The 25,641-nt window shown below is 44.9% G+C and overlaps 1 protein-coding gene across 3 annotated transcripts in view; it reads right to left on the bottom strand.

The window, feature by feature from the left end:
• Positions 1–250: 250 nt before the first annotated feature.
• The window catches only part of MXI1 (MAX interactor 1, dimerization protein), a 57,455-nt gene continuing 32,064 nt past the window's right edge, over positions 251–25,641 (bottom strand). For all 3 annotated transcript variants that reach the window (XM_080402545.1, XM_080402544.1, XM_080402546.1), the window contains 3 exons: positions 4,839–4,953; positions 3,491–3,662; positions 251–2,146 (listed from right to left, as the gene is read on the bottom strand). In XM_080402545.1, the coding sequence (XP_080258671.1) occupies positions 1,983–2,146; positions 3,491–3,662; positions 4,839–4,953 (451 nt within the window). In that variant the 3' untranslated portion in view covers positions 251–1,982. The remainder of the gene's footprint in view (positions 2,147–3,490; positions 3,663–4,838; positions 4,954–25,641) is intronic.

Genomic DNA, 25,641 nt, shown 5'->3' with positions numbered 1-25,641 from the left:
AAACACACAGAAATTGTTCATTACAGCCACAGAAACATAATTTCTCTACTCAAGCATGTGTGTTGTGCCTCTTACAGGGGATGACACATTTTGGGGAGAGTGGGGGAAATGGTATTTAAACACAGGCAACTTATTGTAACGCAAAAGTCTACAGCAGACTTGCTCGGGATCTTCTCATCACAGGATCGAAGGGCACAAGAAGAACAGTTCAGCTAAAGTGATACGAATGACCAAGATGGAAGAACACGACTCATTTCAGATACAGAAATGTTTAATGGCGTTAAAGTGCTACTTTAATGGGGACCATATGCTAACATTTAAACACAATTCCACTGCACTGCTAAATATGGTTGTCTTTATTTTTTTTATTTTACCTCTTTTTGCCCAACCCTACCTAAAACAATAAAATAAAATCTAAAGGACTGAAATTAACAACCCATTCAAATCAGCAATAAGTTATGAATTTTATAAAGCATTTTTTCCTCTTTTTTTCTTAGTAATGAGGGGTAGTTAAATTACTTAAGGATATACAAAGTTTCAAACAATGCCATAGGTGAGGACTCTATTAAGGTTTTTAAAACTTGGAAAACAAAATAATCCTGGCCATTAAAAAGACAAAAATAAAAAAAGCAAAGCCCTCAAAGTGCAGGTTAGAATGCTCGTCTCTTGAGAAAATTAGAAAACATCTGCTATAATAGCTCTTAACAGCACCTGCAAAGATAAGGTGGCAAGGCCCTTGGGAACAGGACGTGCAGTCAAAATGTTACATTAACATGAGAGACGTGCTGAGCTTAACTAGGTTAACTACTGGACTGGAACTTCAAAAGTCAAAGGGAATGATTCTAAAAAGAAAACCGAAGAAACCCCCACCGAACCTGGCCTCTTCCAACTAGCACAGCCTTCATCCATTGTGTGCATGGCAAAAAGCATCTTTGCATTTCATTGGGTCAAGTGCTTCATCAAAACGGAGATCCTTTCATGGCATAAATTCATATAAAAGACATCTAAGGTTTTGTATGGACAAGCTCTAAAAAGACGCATCAGACTTGGGGTGTTTTCCCTCCCAACACATTTACAAATGTTTATCAAAAAATCTCTTCAAATAAAAAGGTCATAGTGGCTCAGTATCTGGGCATGACTTTCTGGCATATCACCTCTCATATGTGCTGGTTTCTTTCTGTCCTCAGCTGGTTGTGTGTGTGCATATGAGCACGCATCTACCGGAAGATCTGCTGTCAGTGTCACCGCCCGAGGCGTGACACAGCCCATGATGTGCTGGTAGATTACAAGTGTGTACCTCTTGCTTTAGCCACGCATCAGAGGTACTTGCTTTTTAAATTATGTCCAACAGAAAGCTGAGCTGAATGGTGTTCTTTCCTGAACATCTCTCCTTTGCTGCCCCCCTCTCTCTCTCTGGGCACAGAATGAGACCTTAATCATTATCAACATCGTTATTCTTAGGCTACGTAAGCCTTCTTAGATTTCCTAGTACATTATGACAGCATTGGATCGTGATAAACTGTAGGACATGGTCCTTTTAGGACCACAGAAGCTCTTCAGAAGGGCCTAAAATAGGTTGTTCAACCTGAATGCAATATAGGAAATTCTGACATTTTTCAGATCTCATGACAGAAAGAGAGGGATGAGTTTCTAGTATCCTCTTTCAAACAAATAAATTCAAAACAAAGTGTTTCATCACTAAGGTCTAGATCCAGGTCCCACAGAAACAAATGGATTTCACTGACTTCAAAGGGACTAGTATTTGGTCTAACTTTTTGCCAGCAGGAATTGGGATTGGTAACATGACCAAATGAACACATGTGGGTTTCTGTGGAGGCTTCCTTTACCCAAAAAGCTTTATATACAGGTCTCTCCAGGACTAGCTGTCAATATATCATTTCTGAAAGAGGATACTGGCATCTAGGACCCAGTTTGATCACCCCAGTGAAATCATTCGCCCTGCACTGTTGTCTCACTTGGTTCTAGGAAGCAAACGAGAGCTTGACACTGGCGCTGGAGTAACCCTCGTCACTCCCAATACTCTGCAAGCTGCTGTGATCATCAATGTCACTGATGCTGGTTGTGCTGATATTGTCCACTTCTCCATGGGAGAACTCTGTGCTTTCAACGTCCACTTCAATCTCTTCTAAAAAGGAAAACGACAGAAATGCACACAGGTTAGCACCACAGACCCAGCTGTTCCCTTCAAGCCAGTGAGCTGCTGGGACTCCCCCAGTCACAGATGAAGCAGCAGTCTGGCAGGAAGGCTTTCAGTGTTCTCCTGGAACAGGATGGGCTATAAAGACTAGATGCCAGCTTGGAGTGTTGCTTAGGGACTTGGCAAAGGGGTCTGACTCCTCCAGCATGCAGGCCACACTAACAGCATAGGTTGGCCAGCCCACACACTGAACTTGTTCCACTGCATCCTTCTTTGGAGCTCTACTACCCCAGTTTTGAAAACAAAACCGAACAGATAAAACAGAGGGCAACAGAGAAAACTGAGCATAAGTTACCCTGAAACATGCTACTTGCTTGATATTACATTGATGAAACCAGATCACTTATATAGGTATGCATTACATATGCATTACCATGGGAATCTGGATTAGTCGATTACTCTCAAAGATGCTCCGTGGACTTCTGAAGATAAATCTTATTTTTAAGAAAGACCTAGAAAGCAGAGATCTAGTTAACCAGATATCTTCGTTCCCATATAATTTAAAAAAAAAAAATCCTTCTGGAAAATTCCTAAACTACAGACACACACCCAAACTGTACAGCATTTTGGGGTCTGTCAGTAAATATCAAACCATCTACTGCGCCTAAACATGTCTCCACAGCACAGATACTTAAAAAAAGAAAGTTATCTGAATTCAGTTAACCATTCAGATCATCTCTATCCAGAGGAGATGAACTTTATGGAAAGATTGGAGAAAAAAAAAAAAAAAAAAAAAGGTGGGTACGCATAGAATGACTCTGGGCATTTTAAGAGGCAGTTTGCTTGGTACCTTGGTTATACTGTGGCCCAAATACAGAATCAGAAGCTGGATGCTGCTTTGCAATATCCATTCCAGTACCACTAATGTCTTCTTAGATTTTCCTCTGTGTTGCTGAGAGATTCAGTAGACCAAAGAGCACAATGGGTATCTCAACTTTACCGTCAGGTATTTAGCTATCATCTTGTCATCACATTATCTCTATTAACTAATGCTCTGGCATTCTAGAGAACTTTTCAGAGAAACAGGTCACTTTAAATGCCACAGAAATCAGCTCAAGTTGACAATAACAACACTCCTTCCAGACTTAATGAGAACTCATGCAAAATACAAAACTCTTTGTATATAAATATCTGTGTCTGTGTGTGTGCATATGCCTGTGTGTGAGCAAAAATCTGTAGCCTAAATACCAAAGGCCATAAGAAGGGGGTAACTGAGGGACAAGAAATGGATGAATAGTCCTGGGGATTCAGTGCTAGTTCAGTGACACTCACCTCGCTCCGAGTCTGAGTGATCCGAGGAAATGGTAGATCCAATGCTGTCCATTCGTATTCGCTCTATCTCCTGAGGACCCTGTAGTTGTTCCAGTCTTCTCTTTAGGAATCTTTGTTCTCGTTCCAGGTTCTCAAGCTGGTGTTGGCTTCTCCTGTCAGCCTCTTCAAGTTTCTGACATGGTCAAATATGACTCAAGAATTAGTTTCATCCTTTTCTCCTTCCGTCCCACTTCCACTGCCCATCCACCTGCTTTGTGCAGACCTTCCCAAGTCCCAGAACAATTTAAGCTGCAAAAGAGCCCTGAACCAAGCTGCCTTGCAGTCTCCAAGAACAATGTCATGTCCTCATGTCTTTTCCATCTCTAAAGTCCTGATAAATTATACACATTAGTATAAAAAGTCTCTGAGGACAGAGCCTCTCCTGGAGAAATGATTTGTATTGTAACATTTTGTGGGTCATTCCACGCGGGTTCGGCCACTTGCATTACCGAATCAGTCCACGAAGGGGCCTCAATTCCCTTAACCAAACCATTTCAGGGTTTGTTATGATCTACTGTAACATAAAAACGTGCCCTGGGAGTTCTGTGTTCCTTGCTGCATGGTTTAGTAGGATTTCTCAGAAACAGTTTTCTATTCAGCAAGCAATTTACATAACCTACTACAGATTTCTTTGATCACAGCTGGGAAATCTACCAGGGCACTGTTCTTTGTTTCCTACGACAAGCACATTGCATAAGGAGTCATTTCAGGCTAACTCTGTCCCTTTGGCAGTGCTTTTTCTCCTTCACCACCCATCCTCCCTCCCGCTATCCTGACCTGCAACAAAGTATTTCAGCCTCTTCCAGATAGGGACAATGCTGCATTTTCTTTTCATGCTTCACTTTGCCAAAAGTTAATCTAGAAGAGCGCTGGCAGGTTCATACATGAAACCCCAGCAAACAAACTCTGTCTCACACTTTTGTGGTTTGTGCTAATGCTTCAGCAGTGGAAACTAACTAGCACACCAGAAAAAAAGCTGCATTTCCCATCAAAATACAGTCATTCAATAGTAGGTATGTTTTTCTTTAGAGACGCAGCTGTCAACAAACTATCACAATAGAGAACAAGACCCCTGCTCCCTAGATCAATCATTTCCGTAGTTAACAGACTTCATTATGGACTCTTCTAACAATGTGCCTTATAGCGATGATAAATGATTAACCAAGGGGCCAAGGCTTGCTCGCCTTTTCTTTTTTTAATAAAAAAAGGGTGTTAGTCTCCTTCAACGGAGATACCTCTAGGCAGCAAGAGTAAGCAACCGACTTCCCAACAGCCCAGACTGAAAGCAGCAGGGAAAAGCATCTCTTACCTTGATATGTGCTTTGGCTTTGTTGAGCAGCCCAAGCGTTGTGTGCCTGGTGCAGTCTGGTCCTAGAGGTATCAGAACTTTTAAGCGTTCTAGACACAGGCGGAGGTGAGCTCGGCTGCAAGAGGAGAAAAGGAGGATCAGAGCTAATCTTTCAGAAAGGGAATGTCATTTCCTTCTCTACTTCCCCCCTACAAGGCAGCTTTCATGTTTCCCTCTTTCCACACATCACAAAATTCCCCACAGGTACCAGAACAGACTGGCACTAAACTATTTACATTGCAAACAGCTGCTCACCAATACTTGCATTATTGCTAACCTCTGACAGACACTGTTTATTTTCTTGCTGTCTGAACTGATAATCTGACTCATCAGGATGAACTTTGTGCAGAGGCAAGGCACACAGGCAAACGGTACAAGTATCTCGTGGGTCTCCTCTCTCTCTCAGCTATTTACTGTCTGTTTTGCTGAGTTTTGTATGACTGCTACCCCCTGCACACTTGTGTGTTGCTGGCTTGGGGACATTTGCTATGAACTGACCTAAGCACCGCCTTTTTGCACAAAATTAAGATGACCAGTGAGAAAAGCAGTCAGCCCAAAACATCCAAACAATCGCTGCTGGCAGTTAAAGGAGCTAGAGGGATGGTAGTTACCAAGCATTGCACTTTTACTCCTTCCTGGGCCCAGGTCTGAAATGCTGCTGGGGGTGCAAGGTCTGCGGGAACAAGAGAACCCAAGACCTTCCCTGGGCAGGCTTCTGACCTTGGCTCACATCTACAAAGACATGCTCAAGCACAACAGTATTGGTGATGATTATGAGCCACTTTCTGCAGAATATGGAAACACGTTCTGGGGAAAATGGTTCAGGCAGCAGCGGAAAAGCATGTCAACCTCAGGCTGCACAGGAAAACTGTTCCCACTGTCTCCTCCTCTGTATCACGTATGCAGCAATGAACAGCAGATTTATGGAAAACTATCAAGTGTGGGTTGCCTTTTCCCCTCCCTCTCTCTTTCCCAGACATTAATGATTTATGTCCAAACTTGTCATCCCAATCAATAACACAATGACATCAGCTCCACCATTCACATGCAAGAAACAGTGGTGCAAAAGAGTCCTGAAAGCCTATCCCAGCCCCTGCTCACGCACAAAGAAACTGAATCTTAGCCTGATCCATCTCAATGCAGGGGAAGAGGGGGAAGAGAAAAAAAAAGAAAAAGAAAAAAAAAAGAGCACGGACAGTTCATTTCCATTTGTTTTTCAAATTCACTATTGCACCCAGTTTGAAAGGGGTGGGGGAGAGGAGTCTGTAATCAGGCAATTATGTCAGTGACAAGCAAGGATGATTAAGGGTGGAAGGGTCAGGGGTTTTGCTGATGAACTGTCAGCACAGGGGAATGTTCACTAGCAGTGCTGTAGCTGTGAGCTCCTCACTGTTTCTATTATAAATCTCTTTATGATAATATGAAGGGTCCATCATTCTGTCTCAAGAACAGCCACAGGACCACATATGACCAGCAAGGCCCTTGAAGAACACATGTTTTTCATTAAATATTAACAACTGGAGGGGTGGGGAAAGGGAAATCATAATCCAAATAATAATCACATCAATGTCGTCATTTACTTCTCAGCTTGCTCTAGGGCAAACCATGCTGCCATTAAACCCACATGGCTGACACGGGGGCTTTTTCTGCCTGGAAGCCCGTTTTCAACACAGAGATTGATCAACAGGAGTTCTGTGCACCCACTACAGGGGTTTGCTCAACATCCCATGATGACCTGTAGGGCTAGCAATGAAAAAGCATCGCTGGTTCATGCTGGCACTGTAGTTCATGCCATCCCACAGCAGACTGGACACTGACTTCTTGCAGCTAGAGAAAGGAAGAGGAGGAGGAAGACCTTGTGGTTTAAGACATTCTGGGGTTTGAGCCCATTTTTGGCTATACCACACATTTCCTGAATGGCCACAGGGGCAATTCAGCAAGTCAGAGCTGTCAAGAGCACAGCCGTCATGCTGCAGCACAGAGCAGCATGTGTCTCTTTACAGCACGAGTACGAGCACCAGCCGTACACTTCACCCACAGGATCAGTCCATGTTAAAAATGCAGCTCAAGCAGAGCTAAAGATGCATGCACAGATCAGGGGGCTGAGGAGCCTGGCCAGTTCCACCTGACAGGGGACTTGCTTCATTGCACCTGCTACAGGTAAGGACTGCAGGCTCCTCTCTGCCCTGCTGGGCAAGCACAGCTCCCAGCTCATGGTGGAAACAGAATTATTTGTGCAACAGAAAACAAAAAGTTTGGGGAATACACATCCAATCACTGTCAAACATATCACAGGTCACTCCTGAGCGCCCAGCAAAATGTACAACACATCTACTGCCTGAGCTTTGGGCTGAGTCTTAGCACTGGAGGTTTTACCAGGAACCAGGGAAGGTGCTGCACCAGGAGCTGCAATTCCTGGAACCAGCGATCAGCTTTGGGCAGCACGGAGCACTGGCTGGACTGCTGAGACAGTGGTTAAAAAAATGGCACTGATCTGCTACATCAAAAGCTAGGTTACACGCAGACTCAATGAGATCAACTGTGTTAAGCACCTGAAAGCTATATGCAAAGATCCAGCCACGTAGTAAAACTCTGGACACTGAAACACATCCTGTTGTGCCCCAGGACGACAGTGGACTGAAGAAGGTTACTGCACTCTGCAGGCCCTGACAAGGGCAGGGAGAGGACAAAGCAGTCAGAGGGTCTGCTCTCATAAGGACACTGAAACACATCCTGTTGTGCCCCAGGACGACAGTGGACTGAAGAAGGTTACTGCACTCTGCAGGCCCTGACAAGGGCAGGGAGAGGACAAAGCAGTCAGAGGGTCTGCTCTCATAAGGACACTGGAAAAGCTGGCAGTTCCAGTTTCTTAGCACATGTGGCCCCAAAGGGGACATTACCCTGTTCTGGACACCCACATTGGCTCTCGAAGCCCAGAAGATTGGCCCAGGCTCACACAGACAGTTTTCAGAGAAGCCACTCCCAGCGGTGGCTCTGCTGGACAGTGGCCAAAGGCTGTGGCCCACAGTAGGGGTGATGGCCTCTGCCAGCACACCAGGCATCAGGAGGGGACACCTGCCTGTAACAGAGGGTGTGAGCATGAGCTGATAAAATCACAACGGCACATAGCACAGCTCAGGCAATGAGCATGCTGCAAGGGCAGGTGGTGGTGGCTGAGCTGAGGCAGGTTTGGAAGAGGTTTGGCCAAAGCTATCACTTCCTGCTGCCGTTGGATTTTCCCCTTATTTTGCAGTCAGAGCTGAGCTACGCTGAGTTTTGACGCCACTGCAAACGTAAATGCATTTGCACCTCCAACCACAGCCTGACTGAGGGAAATGCACAGAGCTTTACTTAGCATACAGCAGCGGGCAAGCCTCGGTGTGCACGTTGGTGCAGATGGGTGACAGCCAGGCCCTTCAGCCCCAGCAGTCACCTCCTGCTGCTGGGGATGACACTGCTGGAGCCACTCGGGAGCTCCCTGGCCCAGTACAGCTGGGATAGCAAAAAGCAACCAAGGCTGCAAACTGTCCTGGCACATAAGCATGTTGCTTTTCTTCAGAGAGACAAAAACATACAGTTTCCCCAGCTCTCTCCCCCCTCTGCAGTGTTCAGTACATTGCCTCTTTATCTTCAAAATCTAACCCGGTCAGAGACCCTGATCTCTCTCAACTTCCAAGAGCCCGAGCAGACCACGCTGGGTTCTTAAACCACAGAGCATGCAGGCAGGTCTGAAACCCAGCAATTAAACTCCAGAGCTCAAAAGTATCACAGCAAACTTAGCTAACAGACCATCCCAGAGAGAAAGCAATCACAGACGTATTAATCTTCCTTATCAAGTCCTGGAGCTGTAATCCCACAGGTCAGGCCGTGCAACGAATGTCTTTTCTGCTTGTTTACCTGGACTCCGTTGCAACGTGGCTTCGACAATGCTGCAGGCTCTTGTATTCAACGAAAATACCAGTATTGTGCAGGCTCCAGACAGAGCCAGACGGCTTTCCATGTAAACCACTGGATTATGCCAATATTTGACGCATCTGCCAATATCTGGAAAAACAAGTCTAAATGCCCATATTGTTATATAACAGAGAAACAACTTGGGCTTGGCGCTAAGGGCTGCTGCCTCTCGCTGCCTTGATCCTGGGGAAGACAGAGGATGACAGAAGGAGAATTCCTGTTTCAGCCAAGGCCAAAGCCTTCGTACACTAGCTGCGAGGGAGACGGGAGAAGCTGGAGCCCTTTCTCCTTCCTGTGGCACTGGAAAAAATCAGGCTCTCACAGCAGCATCCTGAGCACACCGTAGGTGCTGGACGTGCTGAAGAAGGAATTCATGGAGGATTTGAAAGGAAAGGGCTCTGCTCTTCCCCAAGAGATCAGCCCGGTGCCCCATTTCTGCTCAGCCTGATGTGGGGGAAGACGACTCATGTTTGAGATCCCCATGAGGGGCATCAGGGTGGCCAGAAAAGGAGCAAAGCACCCGAGATGCCTCAGAAAACCAGAATGTAACACGCACCACAAAGAGCTTAGGACAACCTTTTTATCTTGTTCCACTTGGCAATTCTGGCTAGGACAGAGCCCCTCTGCCACTTCTGCTTCCTCCCCTGTGCAGGGCCAGGAGGAGCCTAGAAAGCAAATTCCTCTGGGATGTGGGGGGCAAGCTGAGCAAGGATGCCCTCTCTACTCTGTCAGGAACTACTGTGGGAAAAGGTACATCAGATCCTACACAGATGGGCCACAGAGTGAAGCAGAAGAGGGATGAGTAAGCTCAGCAGCCCCATAGCCCTGGCAGCTGATCCACAACAAGCTATAGGTAGCTACATGTGGAAGAATGGGGTGCTGGCCCCTAAAATGGCAGCCCCACTGCTGCCCACCAGGCATATGCTGTTCTACCCCCTTTCCCTTTGTGCCTGTGTGAGAGCTTCTAACTGTATTTGGATTCTCTACTTTTGCCCTCCGAGCTGCCTCCTGGCCCTCTGGTCCTGAGCCTCTATCAGAGAGGAGCCTGGCCCCTGCTCTGTGCAGCCCCTCCTTGCACTTGGCTCTGCCTGGCTGCAGAGGGCTGTACTTTCACAGCCTGCTCTCCTCTCCAGCTCCCAATGACATCATCCACTCTGATTATATAAAGCATGGGGAGGAAGCCTTTATTTATGCGTGCTTTTTGCTCATAGCTTCAGCTGTCTCACTGTACAGCACGCACCGAAATCCCACTGCAGGAACTGGGCTCTGTTTTGCCTAGATCAAAACTGCAGTGCAGAAAAAGGTGTGCGTGCAAAAAAAAATTTCCCCATTTCCATCCCTCACTTCTCTGAGGACATTTTTGAGGGGTTTGGGTAGGAATCAACCTACCCCACTACTCTGCATCACAGCAAGCTGGGCACAAAGTCACCAGCCTCCTCCCTGCCTGGGAAGTCCCCAGAGAGCCGAGGGACCTGTGGTGGCAGCTCCAAGCCTTGTGTCTGCCGGTCACAAAGCAGCCAGAAACCAACCTACCTCCAGCACCTGTGGAGCCCCCTGCGAGGGCCAGCCCAGGGCTGCAAGGCCACCAGCAGTTTCCCTCCCTGGGCCCTGGTGGGTTCAGCCAAACCCGTGTGCACCTGTGCTGAGAGGGCGACTCCCCCCCCCTGCTCGGGTCCATCCTCCTCTTGTGACTGCTGCAGCAATGGCTTCGGGCACAGCCCTCAAGGAGCCATCCCTGAATGTAAACATCCCTGGAGAGACTGCAGAGCTTCGTCGCTAGGACAGCCTTTGGGTTTGTGGGTTTTTTTCCATGGGCAGAAGCAATGGAAACTGAGAAACAAACTTTGCTGAGGAGTCAGTCACACACACGTGCACGCTCAGCTCTGAAGCAGCAGGTTTAACAGATTCAGCACTACCCCCTAGTCAGACACTGCTGTACACACATGCCACAGACACACACACACTTTCTTCCCACCTTTAAAAGATCGAGCCTCCCTCCCAGCAGGAAATGACCAACTCGCCTCCAGCAGCATTTCAAAATGCCGAATTCTGATTTTTGTATGTTGAAAGCAGGGAGCATCTGAGGGAAAAGAAAAGCATTTCCCGGATATTTTTGTAGGATGCCTGCAGGTCTATAGGGCTTGAATTCAACAGTGGATTTAAGCATGTGCTCAACATTAGGAATATGCTTAAGTCCCACTGAGGCCAAATCAAACACCTGATCTCCAAAAGATGATAAAAAACCAGAACCAAACCAAATGAAGCATCAAAAGAACCAGGAGAAGGAAGATCCTAACATGGAAAATGACATTATCATCCTTCCCCTCTGCCCTCCTCCTCTTCCCTCTACACCTTTTCAAAGTTGAATCTAATTTAACCCTGAAATCAGAAACCGCCAACTTTTGTTTGGATTTCAGAGCTAATAGATTGCTTAAAAAATTCAGGAGGGATCACTGGTTAAAGAAAGCAATTCCTGGAGAAACGCAAGTGACCCCACATCAATAATTCACTGGACGAGAATGATTCTGAGATAAAAGTAATGAGAAACACATGCAAAAGCCACAGGGCAGGGAAAATGGGGGACAACATGGTTTCCTTCTAAAAGCAATTCACAGGTCAGAGGCATGCTGATCTCTAACAGCCATTGTAAGACTTGATGTTTTTTCCTTGCTCTCATCTCTAACCCCCAGCCCAGTCCTCTCTGCAACAGTATCTGCCCCCCGCTTTGCTGAACACTCGTCTTCAGTGAAGGAAGAGGTTTTGCCAAGCACCTGGATCAGGAATGGGGAGGCAGCTGGGGACTGGGGGCCGAGCCGTGCTTTCCTTGCTGCAGAGCGTTATGCAATTGCTGCAAGCCCTCCAGCCACGCACAATAAAGTTGCGGTGGCATCTATCCAGCCTGCAATAAACACACTCACACCTGCTCACCCCAATTCCACAGGACACCAGAGACGAGACACATGTTTTAGAAGGAAATCTGGCTCAGAAATACGCAGTTAAAAGTTAATATTCTCCACCTGAGCTGTGAAATCATTCAGAACAAGCCTTGCTTTCTGATTTTAAATCAGGTCTCTTCTCACGATTATTTGTTTTCCTGCATTTGCTCCCAGTTGAAGGGGATACTTGCTCATTTGCCTCTTTGTTTCCAGTTGATTTCTACCGATGGCTCCCTGGCATGTAGGAGTATTTGTATTCCAAATGCTAATAAAACGTACCATGAAAAAGTAATTGATAAAAAGGCCTTTAGATCACATTTTTTTAAGCCTTTCTACTGTTTAAAATAAACGAACAAAAATGTAGGACAAACAAGACAAAGATGTGACAATGTATTATAAATAGGAATTTAAATGAACAAGAGTTCTATAGGCAACATTTTCAGCCTGATCTTAACTGTATCAGATCTGTCTGTAAAAGTTAAAAATGAACATGCACCCAACTGTATTCTCAAATCATGGGCAGATGGAAAACAAACCACATATTAAGAGACCTATGACTAAACAATAGTAAGAACAATAATAGTAACAAGAACAAAAACCCAAGGCAATGCAGCTTTTCCAAGTCACATATCAATGCACCTGCCTGGTGACAAGCTGCGTAACAGGGAGATAACGGGTAGCACAGTGCTCAGGACAGCAGCATCCTGATTCAAGCCTATAAGCAGACAGGAAATACAAACAGCAATGTATCAATGCACTCTGCAACAGCAGCGTTTTGTCCAAAGGCCACCACAGTCACAAAACCAAGACAAGGTACACTGGGAAAGGAAGCGTCTTACCGAACAACTGAAATATGTGGGAAAACCCCTTCACAACTGCAAAAGAAGCTGCAAGTCTTAAGGTAAGCATAAAGCAAGGATTTTTAAGTTAAAATATACTGCCCGCTATCTGCATCGTAAACTTTGAAAGAGGCTGCCCTACAAACCCTGCCCTGACTGTCCCTGAGCCCTGCATGGCCTTCTACCACAGAGCTAGCACGTGGCCAAATGAACCCCTGTAGGCACACAGAAATTATTTCTACCTCCAACTCTTCTAGACAGGAAGACTTGTCACTGATCTAAACTCTGGAAGAGCTTCAGGCTCTTAGCAAACAGAGGCTGCAAGGCCAACAAAGCCTGCACCAAGTGGTCTGTTGCCACCCCTGGTCCATTCCAGCATGAGTCTTTCTAGGCTACTACTGCAGTCTGGGGAGAAACATGCTCTCCCCACCTCTCTCCATGTCACACAACTGTCAAGGTCTCTCCCTTTCCTAAGATCCTTCTAGGTATAAACCTGAACATTGTTGAGAGGGCTCTCCCTATTTTGTTAAGATTTTGAAGGCAAATGAATTACTTCAAGGATTTCCAAAATCAAAAAAGGCTAAGAGAAGGATGGAGGGAAGGGAAATCAGGCCAGCCTCAAATCCCTTAGTGTAATATGGGGGATCTGACTGATTGGCTTTCCTGCAGCACAGGAGTCTCCTGGGCTGCAATATGGAGGGATAATAGACACTTCTAGCTGCAACTCCCAAAGGCTGATCAGTCTGTTCACACTGTGCAGACCTTCAGTGTAAACCATGTTGTTCAGAGGGTGAAGGGGTTGGCCTACAAACACCTCGAGTTATATGGACACATGAGAGAGCTTCTACTTTTAGGATTCAAGGCCACAGCACTGTAGACATGGCTATAAACAGGACACTTCTGGAACTCAGGGTCCTACTCTCATCTCAGAAGGCACTTCAGGCAGTAGGATTGCTCTCACCTCACACTGAGCCTCTATTAGCTTTCTTTTCACTCTGTTCTCCGACCAGCACTGCAAAGGCTGGACTGTTTGCTCAACTTTGCTATCACCAGCTGTCACCCTTCAGCCTGCCCAGGTTTTTGTTTCTGTCCTCTTCTCTGACAGTCTACTGGATTGGAAACTTGGAAAAAGAATACAGTTGCCAAATACACGGATGTTTAAACAGAATCCCGTGTCTGCACTCAGAAATCCTGAATCAAGCAGATCCCAAATGAATAGACTACAGCAACATTATGATTCTGAAGCTGAAGTGATCTGTCTGGGGCTATTTTTACTCACACAATAACTTCTGGGCCTTTGGGTCCTATTCGTTGCATATCTTGAAGTTTTTCCTCTTTGAACTAGAGGGCTAGAATACAGAAGCTTCATATAAAGGCATAAAATAATAACAATAAAAAAAGAGACCATTTGTAATCCCATGACTTCCAAACCTAGGATGCTTAAAGGGATGGCAAAAAAAATCTGAATACTAATGCTCATAGTAATAAAAATGATACCATTTTGGAAGGTGCCTCCTCCAGAATGAACTTGCAGCTGTTTGGTAACATCACTGCGCATCCTTTCCTAACCTCTTTGATCTTCAGAGGCACCAATGAGACAGACTACTTCAGCTCAGTAGAAAAAGATCAAATATAACAGCCTGTACTTCACAATGAAAAGGTGATGAGAGCAGTATAGGTGGTCATCTGCCCAGCAGAGGAATGGAGTCAGTCAATGCCTGGCATTTTCTCTCACCCCTTCATTTTCATCCAGATCTAGCACTGAGCTCTCAGTGCCCACTCATCAGTTTCTTTTCCCTTCTCCCAGCCCCTCTATGCCTTTCTTTGAAAGCAATTTGGACAGTTGTTAAGAGATGTCAAATAGCAACAGATGCTCTGGAGCAGAGTCTAATATTATTTATCAAAGTTAATCCTCCCTAAAATTATATATTGAGGATCTACTGTTATTGATCTTGGCCATTAGTCATGAAGTATTTTAATCCCTGGTGAATGTAATTAACTGAACTTTACTGCAGCACAGTACACGATATTACCAGCTAAACTCCTTTTAGGCTGAGCTGTGCTTACAACAGCATGCTAAACCCTATAGCCATCACAGGCCATAAATGCTGTACGTCACATTCTCCTTCTGACTTTAAAACACAGCCTAGTTGCCACCAATATGGTCACATCCAGGTGCCTCTTGCACAAGATCGTGTGGCACCAACTTCTCAATCATGCTCACTGTTGACCATTCAGGTATCACAGTTTTGCTACCCTGGCAGTAAGATAGGGTTACAATCCTGCATTTGACTATCAGGAAGCATGTAAAGCAAGTTGTAAACATCAACGTGCAACCCAGGCCAGTTAATTATAAAGTCCCAACTAGCCTAGTCTAATAAAAACTCCATCTTTGTTAAAAGGTGGTTAAAAATAGACCTGCTCTTTAAATAGCCAATGGTGTCCTGTGCCCTCATTCTCACTAATACCATTATAATTATCCTTCTAGGGATGTGCAGTGTGCTCACAGCCGCAAAGTCTGGTGACGCTGCTGCAACCAGTGCAGCATCCTCCTCCACACCACCAACATACCAGCAAAGCAGCTGTGCCATTCATCAGAAACCTGCCTCACTGAAAAGGCAGTAACCTGCTTTGCTGTGACCTATGGATTTTCAGCTTTACTGTTAGAATTAGGTCACTGGCAAAGATAGCCAAGATTTTCCAAACTCGCCAGCTATTCTTGATTAGTCTGTTCAGAGGTTTCCTGGCTAAGCACCATGCCTTTGAAAAGAAACGAGGAGCTATTTCAGGCTCTTTCAAGGCTTCTGCAGTCACACACTGAGAAGCAGGGATGCTCTCACCCCATGACCCTTAACTGCCTCTAAACTGCCAGGCAATGAGAAGAACTCTCCAGTTCAGATCTACTACCACCGAGTCCTTGCAGCCTCTCCAGGAGAAATCAAAGGTGGTGCGCACCAGGAAACAGATGAATTAGCACGGATCTGCAGAGGCCCTGGAAAGCCACCTGTCTGCACTGAGACTGGAAGAACCCAAGGTATCAGGCAACTTCCCACCAGGCATCTGGAGAGCGCCCCTGGACTGGTCTCCTGGCTACAGCAGAAAAGCTACCCATGGTCCACAGGGTGTCATAGCAGTGAAGGCACAGACAGTACCTCAAATCAGAGCCTCTCTTTCTTCATAATACCACTGAAAGAGACCCTGGACTTTCGTGCCTACTAAATACAGTCATGTTTTAAACTAGTCATGTCACTTAACCAGTGAAAAGAAGCAAGCACATGCTTCGTTAAACATTCGTCCATCAGCAAAAGAGTAAAGGACGCTACCAACTTGTTATTTGGGAAAACATATTTCCTGTTTTCAAAATAATGAGCAGGGAATATACCGATACCAAGAATACATTCTGATTTGGCACCATGTTACTTTTGCCATTAACATGATTTTTTAAATTATACAGATAAGCTATAGCTACTAAAACGTATTTTTACTGTTCACTAAGTTAGGACAGAGTTTTCCACCCCATATATTTCTTTTCCAAAGCTATATTCCAGTTTCCTCACCTCATGGAAGAGAATCATAATTTCTAATGAAAAAATATTCTAAGTATGTGACCATCTGGAATACTTGTTTACACAAAATCTTTTATGCCAGAAGGAAAGCATGTGCTCTTCATCTAATACCTCTTCATACTGTCAGAAATATTTAAGGAGTCATCAAATATCTACTGTACCTTTCAGGTATAGAGGGCATGCATCTGGAACAGAGGAAGCAGTGCATGTAATTTCACCTTGTAAAATTATTTTAAATTTAACCTCAAACTTCCCAGGAAAAAGGACTTGTCAGCCAAGGTCACTATCAGATGTAATTTTGGATAAAAGCACTAGGAAGGAGAACTTAAGAGATCCTAGCACTATTTTTCCTATGGGATATGGATTTTTGCACACAAAGAACAGTAATACTGTATTTCAAAATCTAGGTGTTAGCTAACTTTAAGTGACAAACAGTTTTAACTCAAGTTAACTATACATGTTACTCAGCAGGGGAACCTGAACAGAGAAGCATACCTCCCAGCACTGACAGCAAATGAGTCACCTGTTTTCATACATAGGGAGGTACCAGGAAAGAAACGATTTTTTGAAAGGAAGTACCACAGAATGTGAAAACACACCTTGTGTCTGCTTAACTGGTGTGATGTGCTAATACAAACTCATTGTCAATACAGTTCTCCCAAGAAGGAGCAGGGTTTATCACCTAGAAAATTAAAACAATGTAAACTTCAGCAGAAAAAAAACACCACCACCAAAACAAATTCCCTGTCTTGCCCTTTCCCTTTATCTACCCTTGACACCTTCCTTGCATTTTCTTTCTCTTCTCCAGGCATGTGTGAAGGCCAAGAGATGTAAGACAGCTCAAACCTCAAACAAGGAAAAAGCTTGGAAACCATTTCCTTGGGCAAGAAGCAAGACAAAATGTATCCATAAGATATGAAAATTGCTGGACTTTTCTAGGCTCAACTACAAAACTCCTAGTGCTTCCAACAGGGCTCAAAAAGCCATTCTATTAAGCACAGGACATTCTACCTAGTCAACTTGTGATCAGCTGGAGATGATCGTTATAACCCCTGCCTGGGTCAGCAATGCCAGGAACGGATATGACTTTAATTTCCCCAAATCAAGAACAGCTGTAGTTGAGTAAACTAGCATTTGTGGAAGGATTAGCTGCCTTACGCTAGCTCCGTATTCTCCCAGCAGGAAAAGGGTTAGGATCCCACCGGGAACAAACCAGACACTGAAAGGTTCATGGTTTGTTTTGGAAAGAAAAATAATATTAAAAGAAAAAAAAAGTGAGAGGAGCTGGAACACCTAGTCTTCTGGTTTGGTGTTTCCATTTTTTTGGTTTCTATTTGCTGAACTATCAGGACAATATTAAGAAAATAATCACACAAGCTTACAGAAGTACCTACAGTGGCACTGCATTATAAACACAATCACACCCATTCTTCCCTGTTATTTTGTGGTGCTCATGTCACTCACAGGGCCTCACAAATTTAGGCAAGATAAATTACTGCTTCATTACCAGGCATTTTCTATACAGCATCCCATCGCAGGATCACTCCTTGTCAGTTTCAAAAGTCACTGATGTTAAAAAGAACAATAAATAAACCCCAAGAAAAACAATAACAAAAAGGATAGCTTTCACTGCAAACCATTCACCTGGGGAGAGGCTGCAGTGGGTTTGCTCATCATGAGAGACAAACGGCAAACCAGAAGCACAGTTCTCTTGACTTTCCTAGTGTTGTGCTAGCCAAGAGCTCGCAGAGTTTGCATGTGCTTTCAGGAAGGACGAAGCAGCAACCAAATGGAGCTGACATTTCAACTCTCGCCACAAGCAAGAAAGGGTTATGCAGCAGGCAAGACCTTTAAGTGAGAGTCAGGAGACCTGTCTGCAGACAGCTTGCATGACCTCAGGTAAATCCCTTGAGGAACTGAAGCATGCACCGCTTATCCACAAAATGGAGCTAATCCTAATTCCTTCACAGAGTACTGCACAGCTAAATCCACTCTTGGTTTTCAGGTGCTCATGTAGCTCAGCAATGACACTGGTATGTTAAGTGCCTGAAGAGCAGGACACTTTGGGAAGCTAACTCATTCAGCTTTCTCTGCTAGTTAACAATGCCCAGAGTACAAGATGACCATATTTCTCAAAATGGATCAATAACCCCTCACTGCTCCCCCATATATGCAGCAAAACCTACCCGAGGTCTCCTTTTACCTCTGTCCCAAGAAATTCCCAAGATGGAATCTCAGCAAAGTTCAAAGGAGTTTAGTCAGAACCAAGATGAAGGCTGTATTGTTGACTTTGCAACCAAGCAGTCATAAAGCTTTTTATTTCTTTAAAACCTTCAGTTTCTGATGTCCTACTCTTAATCCCATGCGTCCAAAAGATGATGATTTTGGTGCCATTAAAAAAAAAAATACACATAGTCGCTCAGACATCACATGATTTTAAAAAGCAAACGTAGACACCTATATAGGATTCTTCCCCTTCTTTCTGTTTTTTAAATACATACGTTACACTGGCTTATACACTGGTTTTACAGGGGGGATAGAAAACGCTTAACTCCAGGTGCTGGGATTTGAGAATCACAGAATATCACAAGAATTGCAGTGGAGATTACAAAAGCTGGCAAGATTAATCATATTTTTCACTTTAAATATCAAATTTATTTAACAAATGCTCCTTAAAAAAAAAAAAAAGCCTTTAAGAAACTAATGCAATTTGCTTTCCCTGGATGGCTGAGGGGAAGTACACGGCAACATTGTCTGCACAGACCTGAGAGCCAGCTTGGAGGGCTTATGAGAGTCCCCTACTTCTGTATAACAGCCTTCCACTCTGACTACTGCTACCCATTTACAATGTGCCCAACCCACAGTATAACCCCCTTCCCACTCTGCTCTTTCCCCATCAAGTGTATTTTTCTCAGAGATCACTAAAAAAAAACCCTAAACCACAATGCAAAGAAACTCAAGAGACACTCATGACTCCAGGGGGCCTTTGCATGTTTTCCTAAAGTATACGACACCAGATGTAAGATTCCTCTTCTTCTCCCCCTTTGCAATCCCTTCACTGAAACGCATCCCCATATGTGCTTTTTCCAGTGAACACCAAGCCTGTAAGCTGCTTTTCCAAGCCAAGAAATGTTTAAAAGAGGTCAGGCCACAGAGAACAGACTCTGCGCATTTCCTAAGAGGGTCATATTACGTAGAATATCCACTGGAGATGAAGTGTTCCCATCCGGTTTCCCACTTCTTTTGGCATCAAAGTTGCTTTGGTGGGTAGGTGAAGTGGCAAACACATGCACTGGGAAAAAGAAAGATGAATTTATTTTTTTTCCCCTTATTTGCTTATCTCAGCCAGAATTTCTCAGCATACTTCTAGGGTCTAACAGACTGATTCTTGCTATGAAAGCCAATTACTATATTCAGCATTTGGGACTCTCCCCTTCACACACACAGAGGCACTCGACTTTGGACAGCTTTTTCTTCCCTCCCCTAGAACAATGCTGACATAATTTTCTTCTTAGTTAGACATTAGGAAAAACTTCCTAGCGTTAACAACAACAATTAATCAGGGCAATAGGTTGCACTGCTTATCCTGCCTTGGGGCAAGGGGACAGACCAAACGAGTGCTGCAGGCCCCTCTCAGCCCCATCTTCAGCAGCTTCACAGAACTCCACATCAGTCTGGAGAGTGCAGTTTCTTGCCCACCTTTAGGGCACAGGGCCCGAGCCAGCTGCAGGGGTAGAGTGCCAAGCCTCTGGAAAGCAAGGGGGAATTTTGCCCCTCTGAGCTTCAGCCTTGGTGACAGAACAAAAGATCTGTTCCAGAGTGGCAGCTGTAGCTGCTGCATGCAGTGGAAAGGGGAAGTAATGACACACATGTGGGAGCAGGTAGGCAAGGTAAAAGGGAGGATCCTATGGCATCTGCAAGACAGTTTCCACTTGCAGAATGAGACAATCCCCTGCTGTGCAGGTTGGCAAGAAAAGGACAGGAGCAAAGCAAACAACAGGAGGGGTTTGCAGGGAAGAGTAACTGCCACCCCAAGCTGCTGAAACCAGTTACAACCCAATCACCCCAGCAAGCTTCTCTGTATGCAGTTATGCAGCTGCAAACATGGAAAAGAGCAGCCAGCTCTGAGAAGCACCAGGATCCAGTCTATGAGAAACACTGGAAACAAACACAGATCAAAGGGAAGCACCAAACTGTATACACAGCTGGGACTGTCTCCCTGTGTTAAAAAAAGAGAGGGGCATGTCGATTTTAACTGCAAGCTCTTTGTGTGTGCTTGCACATAACTGTGCATCTGAGCAAACGTGAGCACTCACCTCACTTTGGCCCCTTGATGTTACCAAAGTGTAGCTAATGACTGGTGTTTTCCAAGCTGTATGGAAGATTCCCATACAGCTGGGCAAATTCTGACTGAGCAACCCACAACTCAATCCAGCCCAGGGAACAAGGCCAAATAGGTGGGAATGAAAGACATGAGAGATACAAAGCAACCTCTTTTCAGCCTCTGATTTCTACAATAAACTTGCTACAACAACTCCCCTTTCAGAATAACTCATTTGAAGAATTTCACTGAGTTTCCAGAAGGAGCAGAACACTTCCCATCTAAGGACTGGACTTTGCCCATGTGGAATTACAGTGAATTACCCCAAGTGTTCAACAGGTTGTGCCTTTAAGTAGCATTGGAAACTCCCTCCTGAGAGGACAACTGGAGGACACATCACTCAGCACTTTCTGGGAGAGCCAGAGCGATCCCTCCTGCACTATCCAGCTCTGAGTGGAAAGAGAAGAGGAACACACTGCAGTAGCAGATGGAAATGCTGGTTGCGGCCTGTTCTCGGGTCCTGAGACACTCTCGGCTGATCAGGCTCTTCTTCAAGGCTAGGGACAGCAACAGTGAGCTCCTCAGGGCTGATCTCACCTCTGAACCCTCCTCTTCTGTTCCTTTTCTCTCTTGGGCTGCTCACAGGGAGATCTACTCATACACAAATAAGCAGCAAAATTGAGTCTGGCATCAACTTTCCTTTTCCTTTCCACATATCCCCTCTGATGGGTGTGTGGCTTTGGCAGCCTTTGCCCTTTCTCTACAAACAAATACACTCACTCGCATGAAGAGCGGTGTCTATCAAATGTCCTCCTTTTGTTGTTCACTGTCCTGGACAGTAAGTCGTCTGGTACAGGAACCCTTGGCACTGCTCTCCAAATGCCTAGGCATAACTACAGCACAGGGAGGAGCAACAACTGCCCAAGTGAAGGAGCAAGTAGCAAGTATTCATCTGAGAGTTACTAGGAGCTGTGCTTCTAAATCATGCAAATGCTTTTGGATATTCCACTCTAGCTCAGCAACCAGTCAACTTGAGACAGCAGCCTGCACTTGACTTTATAAGCATGACTAAGTTTTGTGCAGCTGTTTACTACCTACCACGATAAAGACCACACCCTTATCATACAAACTGTTATCAGCCTGGACCATGCGTGAATCCACTGATGCCATTAAGTCTATTTCTATGAAAGTAACGCAGCATTTCAAGCTCATGTCCTGTTTTCACTGGAGGTTTCAAGTGCGTAAGCATTTTTGCATTAGTTTGTTATGCCTTCTTTTTTCCGTCAGCCCTTTCTGGGCAGAAAGCCTTGCACAGGCGGTTACAAGATCACTGCGTAACTGCTACATCCCCTTTCCTGCCCCACCTTCTGTGAGCTGAACATGCTCATTTGCCATGCATGGCAATCCCTTCTTCATCGTGAGCCTTAAGGTACTCTACTTAGTAAACTCCTGGGCAAAAATTCAGAGCAAAAAGCATCCATCCTTTGCAAAAGCTTTTCATTTTTCCCCTAAATAAGTCATGTTTCTTTATGAATGCACTCTCAAAGATAAATAATTAACAGGCAAGAGGGACAGAAAATCTTATTACAGAGCTAATGGAAAGTGATGCTCAGGCAGCAGTGTACACATACCTTCAAAAGACAGCCCTTATTTTTTTTTAATGGAACATCGGGCAGAAGACCTGACTCATCCCATTGCTCTGGGATCCAGGGATTCATCTGCATTCCTCCAGACTTGAACAAATTCAAAACCTTTATAGGAGATTCAACCTGCCTCTGACAGACACAAGTGCCACTTCTGAAAAAAGGGGATACTCCAGTTTTGCAGAGGCACTGTAAGGATTTACCAAAGAGCAAACACAAAGAGTGCTAGGTAGAAATTACCTGTATTTCTACACAAATTCAAACTCCTAAGGCACACAGAAAGGGAAGCAGGTATATGATACCATCTACTGCTATGTTCTGCCATGGCCCTGACTTAGCCCTGTCCACGTTACCCGATGGTTTCACGGGTGGAGAATTCCTGCCCCTTGGTTGCACATTGCCCATTTAATTGTTTTATGGTTATCACATGCACTGCTTGGGAGGAAGCCTGCCTGGTCTGTTTGCCCACAGGTTTGCAAACTGCTTGGGGTGATCAGCACCATTTGCAGTCAGGGAACAACCACAGCAACCGTGAGATGAAGCCCTTTGCTTTCATTTTCCAGACAAGGCTATGAATGCCTGCATTACCCACCACAGCACCCAAAACAAGGGGCTAGGCCACACTGCCTAGCCCCACCAGCCACCCACAGCAGCAAAGGTACCTTCACTTTGTGCCCTTTTTCTCTTCTCCAATGGGAAAAGGTACAACAGTGCCAAGACAGTGTCATACAGCACAGCCTGGCCCTGGGCAACACTGACAGGGAGGATGCCAAAGGGGACACAAGGAGTAAGCATCAAGTTCTGAAGGAATCCCAGGTGGGACAGGGAAAACTTTTGTGATGGAGAGAAAAAGCAAGCAACTGGCTGGAGATGTGGATCAATGAAGCAAAGGAGTGGGTCAATGCAAACTTGTTGCCGCATGCCTATTAGTCCAGGCACTGGATCCATGTATGTTTCTGCTCCACAGCTGTTAAATAGGGGTGTTTCACTCTTCCCATTCTCCCTCCTTGGCATATCATAAGGTTCCAGGTTCTCAAAGTTGTGATACTCTAGTAAAAATGGGCCACATACAGAAAGGAGAATGAGGAAGTTTCTTGCCTGTATTTCCTATCCTACACTGTATTTCCTCTGGTTATCACAGGTCTGCATGGGCTATGTTGCTATAGCACCCCCAATGCATGTGCCAGATCTAGATCAGCACATATAACTCCAGCTTCTGCCCCAAGAGTAAAAAGTCCTGAAACTTGTAGTTAACAGGTAATCTGTCTCAAAAATTATATTCCTATTACCTCATCTTCTCTAAGGCAGAAACTCCCCAAGTGGCTTTCAGCTAGTAATGCTTTCAGGCCCATGAGCAACGTTAAATCACTTGATCAAGAAAAGTTATTGCATTAGAATTTCTGGCTCTCGGCACTTCAAACAGCACCCCAGGAAAGGGGATGGGGGGGGGGGGGGGGCGGGAAGGGCCAAACCCCCCACCCCCCGCAAAGTCTCCAGAAATTAATTTGGGAGAGATATGACAAGGGCAGAGCCCTGACATGACTGAAAACTGAGCCAGGAATGCTGAATGCTTGACTTCCTACTTGGGGCCAGATTCTTCCCTGGTCCAAGCTCACTGATTACAGAGGGAATTTATCCATTCTTTTATTTTTTTTCAGGACAGCCATAAATATACAGAACCCGAGAGGGTTGAGCCTGAAAGTAAACTGCAGTAACACACCTAAATAGAAATCTGAGGATGCAAGGAAGAGATTCAAGAACCAAAGCTGGCAACTGATGCACTCCAAATCAGATACCATCTAAGTACATAGGACTGCTTTCATTACACATCCACAGCAGCTACCAGACCCCCTCCTGGCTCCCTGAAAGCAGTAAATAACCAGTAACACACCATTTGATACCTCTTCTATTCATAGCTCTGGAAATCTTAAGTACAGGATGCTGAATAAAGGAACTCAGCCAGTAAGCGGGGAGGCCTGACTGCAGAGTGTTTCTTTCCAAGATGGGGGTTTCCTCTAAAGTTTTCCTTCTAGGAGGCAAGATGATGAAAGGATTCTTAGCATCAGATCATTATGTCAGGGCCAAGCAGACTGCACTGACAGTTTTCTACACTATGGGAGAAAAACACATCAGACAGCGTCCCTAAAACACATCTTAGTTGAGAAGGGCTTTGTGATAAGTATCTGTTTCTGAAAACTGCCTTATAACAGTGATTTTATTGTGCAACATTTTTGAGACAAAAACATTTTGCTTTGTGACAGTTTATCCAAAACAGTAGTATTGTTCTTTTTCTTCTTCTTTCTCCAACTGCTATTGGATTCATAAGGGAGGTGCAGAGGTCTGGGAGCAGAAAAGAAGGCAGGCAGGCATTCATTCTTCACTGTATCAGTTTGAATAAAAAACCAACTATCATATTGAAACTATCAATTCCAATACAAGCAGTACCAAAGAACTCCCAACAAAGTGAGGATCATTTTGTTTCCTTTGAATTTTGGCATGGAGACTAACTGTCCCTTTTCAGCAGCTTTACTCAGAGTTCAAAATGTTCTGCTGCCCAGCCAACGTGAAACAAAGCCTTTGTAGACTTTCAGCTGTAAGTGAATCGAAACGCTACTTCTGCACAAGGAGGCACTTCGCATGTACAAGTGTGGTGGTGTCAGCCAGAGACCAATCCCAGTTTTATGGCATCTGACTGGCAAGTTCCCAGAGCAATGCAAAGAAATAACTGCAATATAGCAAAAGGCAGACTTACACTAAATGACAATGACTGAGCCTGAACACACCCGGAAAGAACACCTCTCCGAGAGCTTTACTGCACAAACTACAGGCTTTACTCTCTCCAGGTTAAGCAAAAACAGGCACAGCAGCATAGTAAGTTATCCAGATCTAAACCAGAGGAACATGCTTCAGCCCTGCTGAAAATCGTTAGACCCAGCAGAAAATGGAGACATCTGTCATCCAAGCAACAGTTGAAGACAGCTAGCTACCTCCAGCTCTTTTTCTGTACTGGCCATGGAGACAAGGAGTGTTTAGCTACAGTTCCCACAAGGAGCAAGTTGGATCAGTGCATGCTCTGACCTTTGGATGTGTCAAAGAAAGATACATGCTCAGCTGTGTTGGACACTGACTGCTGCAGGGAACATCACAGGTTCCAAGTTTTATTAATGAGGAAAACAATATGTACTGTCAATGTTTGCTACATGAAGTTAACATGAAAACAAAGCCTACTCCAAAGACCAAATGAAATTTACTGGAATAGTTTCTTGTTCCAGCTCTCCTGATGAATAGCACTGAACTCAACACCACATTGATTAGTTGGTTCAAGACAAACACTGACCAGATTGCCTTGGCAAGTACACATAGCGCTACAAAAAGCACAGTCATCCAGATCTATTCAGAGTAGCAAGGATTCACTACACCTTCATTTCCCTTCCCGCTACCTTTCTCAGCCTAGACAGCATGTCTGCACTATTTAAATGCCCTTTGTTAACTGCTTTCCCTTCCC

Source organism: Falco punctatus, assembly GCF_963210335.1.
Source record: "Falco punctatus genome assembly, chromosome: 9".
In the NCBI taxonomy this organism is placed as follows: Eukaryota; Metazoa; Chordata; class Aves; order Falconiformes; family Falconidae; genus Falco; species Falco punctatus.
This window is presented reverse-complemented; position numbering and strand designations above follow the sequence as displayed.